The 2,871-nt window shown below is 39.5% G+C and overlaps 1 protein-coding gene across 1 annotated transcript; it reads left to right on the top strand.

Annotated features, from left to right (window-relative positions):
- The first annotated feature begins 271 nt into the window (after positions 1-271).
- On the top strand, positions 272-2,290 carry LOC120091623 (cyclin-dependent kinase C-2 C-like). The gene has a single exon (XM_039049722.2). It carries the CDS (start codon positions 272-274, stop codon positions 2,288-2,290), a length of 2,019 nt encoding a protein of 672 aa, XP_038905650.1.
- The last annotated feature ends 581 nt before the right edge of the window (positions 2,291-2,871 follow it).

Raw genomic sequence — 2,871 nt, 5'->3', positions numbered from 1 at the left:
TTCATACCGCAGATCTCGCAGTGTCGGAATACAGAGTCATTGGTCATTGAGGTTGCCAACAACATAACCCAAAAATGGCTTTGATTTCTTATGGGTTCAAGCAATCTTCCCTTTTCTTTTTTCAGCTCACAGATAATGCAGCAAACCCTTTGAGCTGTTGTTGGATGTAGGGGTCCCATTCCCCTTCTCCTTTGTTGAGCCCATTCCCTGATAGGGGTTTGATCACCCTTTACATCGTTTCTCTGATCGATGCTGTCGGATTTGGTGGTTCATGGGTTGCATTAGCTCCAAGAACGTAGATAAATCGGCAGCATCACCCATTTATAAACATCATCGAACAAAACCCACATCCACTACATCCGCCACCGTTGTCGCCACCGCAGAGAATAGTTCTACTGTGACCATAGACACTTCGGTAGCGACGCTCGATCATGAGAAGAAAGGGGAGGATAAATCAGAGGATCGGAGTCGAGATATTAAAAAATCGAAAAAAGGGAGTTCTCAAGGAGGGAAGGGTTCTTTCAAATTAGGGTTTTCTCAACGATACATTCAAGCTGAGCAGGTTGCTGTTGGCTGGCCTTCTTGGCTCAGTAGTGCGGCCGGTGAGGCCGTTCATGGATGGGTGCCTCTTCGTGCTGATTCCTTTGAGAAGTTGGAGAAGATTGGACAAGGTACATACAGCAGTGTGTTTCGTGCTCGAGAAGTTGAGACAGGAAGGATGGTTGCATTGAAGAAGGTTCGTTTCGACAATTTTCAACCGGAGAGCATTAGGTTTATGGCAAGGGAAATCATGATTTTGCGTAGGCTTGACCACCCAAACATCATGCAATTAGAAGGCATAATTACTTCCAAAATGTCTAGCAGCATTTACCTTGTATTTGAATACATGGAACATGATCTTGCAGGGTTAGTGTCTAGTCCTGATGTCAAGTTCAGTGAGGCACAGGTTAAGTGTTATATGAGACAGCTTCTATCTGCAATTGAACATTGCCACCTTCGGGGTATAATGCATAGAGACATTAAAGCATCTAATATTTTGGTAAACAATGAAGGAATTCTAAAGTTAGCAGATTTCGGATTAGCAAATGTCATAAACTCAAGAAACAAGCAAGTGCTAACAAGTCGAGTGGTGACATTATGGTATCGCCCACCTGAGCTACTGATGGGTTCAACAGATTACGGATTAACAGTGGACCTCTGGAGCATAGGATGTGTATTTGCAGAACTGCATCTGGGAAAACCCTTTCTTAAAGGAAGAACCGAGGTTGAACAATTGCATAAGATATTCAAACTTTGCGGCTCTCCATCTGAAGAGTTCTGGAAAAAAACAAAGCTTCCTCATGCAGCTATGTTCAGACCCCAACATGCATATGAAAGTTCTCTACATGAAAAGTGCAAAGAATTTGCACCCTCCGCAGTTAGCTTATTAGAAATTTTTCTTTCCATTGAACCTTACAAGCGTGGGACTGCCTCATCTGCTCTCATGTCTGAGTATTTCAAGATGAAGCCATATGCTTGTGATCCATCTATCTTACCCAAATATCCACCAAACAAAGAAATGGATGCCAAAAATCGTGAAGATGCACGAAGAAAGAGGGCAAATGCAAGAGCAAAAGAGACAGGGGCAACACAAAGGCCTAGAAGAGTCCAAAGAAATTTTCAAGAATTCAATAGCCATAAAGTGCCAATCAAAGAGAAAGCAGAAGAAAACATTCAACCTTCTCGGCGGAATGGCAGCAATGTTGCGAATCTTCTTGACGGGACATCAGAGGCTTCCCAGGCCGCAACTGCACCAAATCAAAGAGGAGATAGTGCATTCACAGCCCCAATACCAGTCTCAGCATCTAGTGGCTTTGCTTGGGTAAAGAAACGTAAAGAGGAAGCTACATCTACAATATCAGATGGTCTTAAGAGCCAAATAAGTGCTCTGGATCCATCTTTTGCAAATTACACCTTCAAATTAACAAAAAAACAGAATGGACACACAAACATTCCAGTCAGTTCAGGTGCGCAAGACTATGAAATTCGAAAGCAACAAAGAAGAAAACATGATTTTCCCGAGTTTTTTGATGCATCCGAAGCATACCCATTCTTGGATATGTCCAATGAACTATATCCAAAACTGCCATCCAACGCTACAACCAATCTCGACAACAATGATACAGAATCACACATTGAATTCTCAGATCCTCTGTTAACACAACCCCATAGAATAGATGAACTCCTGCAAAAAGATGAAATTCACATTCGACGAGTGGCTCGAAAATCCAGATTCGAAAGAGATAAATGATTCGTTCATTATCCGATGCAATAGTCAGATGATAGACGTACATATAAAACCATACTTAGCAGTGGCAATTCCGAGACCTGCATCCACAGTGGAGCTCAGATTGGCAATTGCAACCCGACAACAAAAACAAGCTAAAAGAAGCATAAAAAGAATAAGCTTCTACAAATATACATACATTTATTTGAGATATTCAGAAAAGTTGAATGAAAAATACCGTCGGATGCAATTGATCAATTTTTTGAAACGTGATCATTTAAAAAAATATATAGAGCCATTCAATGAAATCATTTAATAAAAATATTTATGAAAAATTGCAAAAACTACACGTAAAGTATATGATGCAAATAATTGTAATTGTACCACATTAAATTTTCATATTTAAAAATTGAGCTCTCAAACTTAACTAAGTGATTAAATAGGACCTCAAACTTACATAATTATATAAATTGTAATTATGATTTTTTTTCTTTTAATAAGAAATATAAACTAATACTATTTTCTAGGCTTATATAACACTACAAGAATTCTAGGCTTTTATATCAGTTTAAAACCGACATTAAATGGCTTTTAAGGTTGACAAC

The sequence above is a fragment of the Benincasa hispida genome, chromosome 11 (assembly GCF_027475165.1).
Source record: "Benincasa hispida cultivar pf3 chromosome 11, pf3_genome.v1.1, whole genome shotgun sequence".
Lineage (NCBI taxonomy): Eukaryota > Viridiplantae > Streptophyta > Magnoliopsida > Cucurbitales > Cucurbitaceae > Benincasa > Benincasa hispida.
Note: the sequence above shows the minus strand (reverse complement) of the source record. Positions and strands in the feature narration are given on the sequence as shown.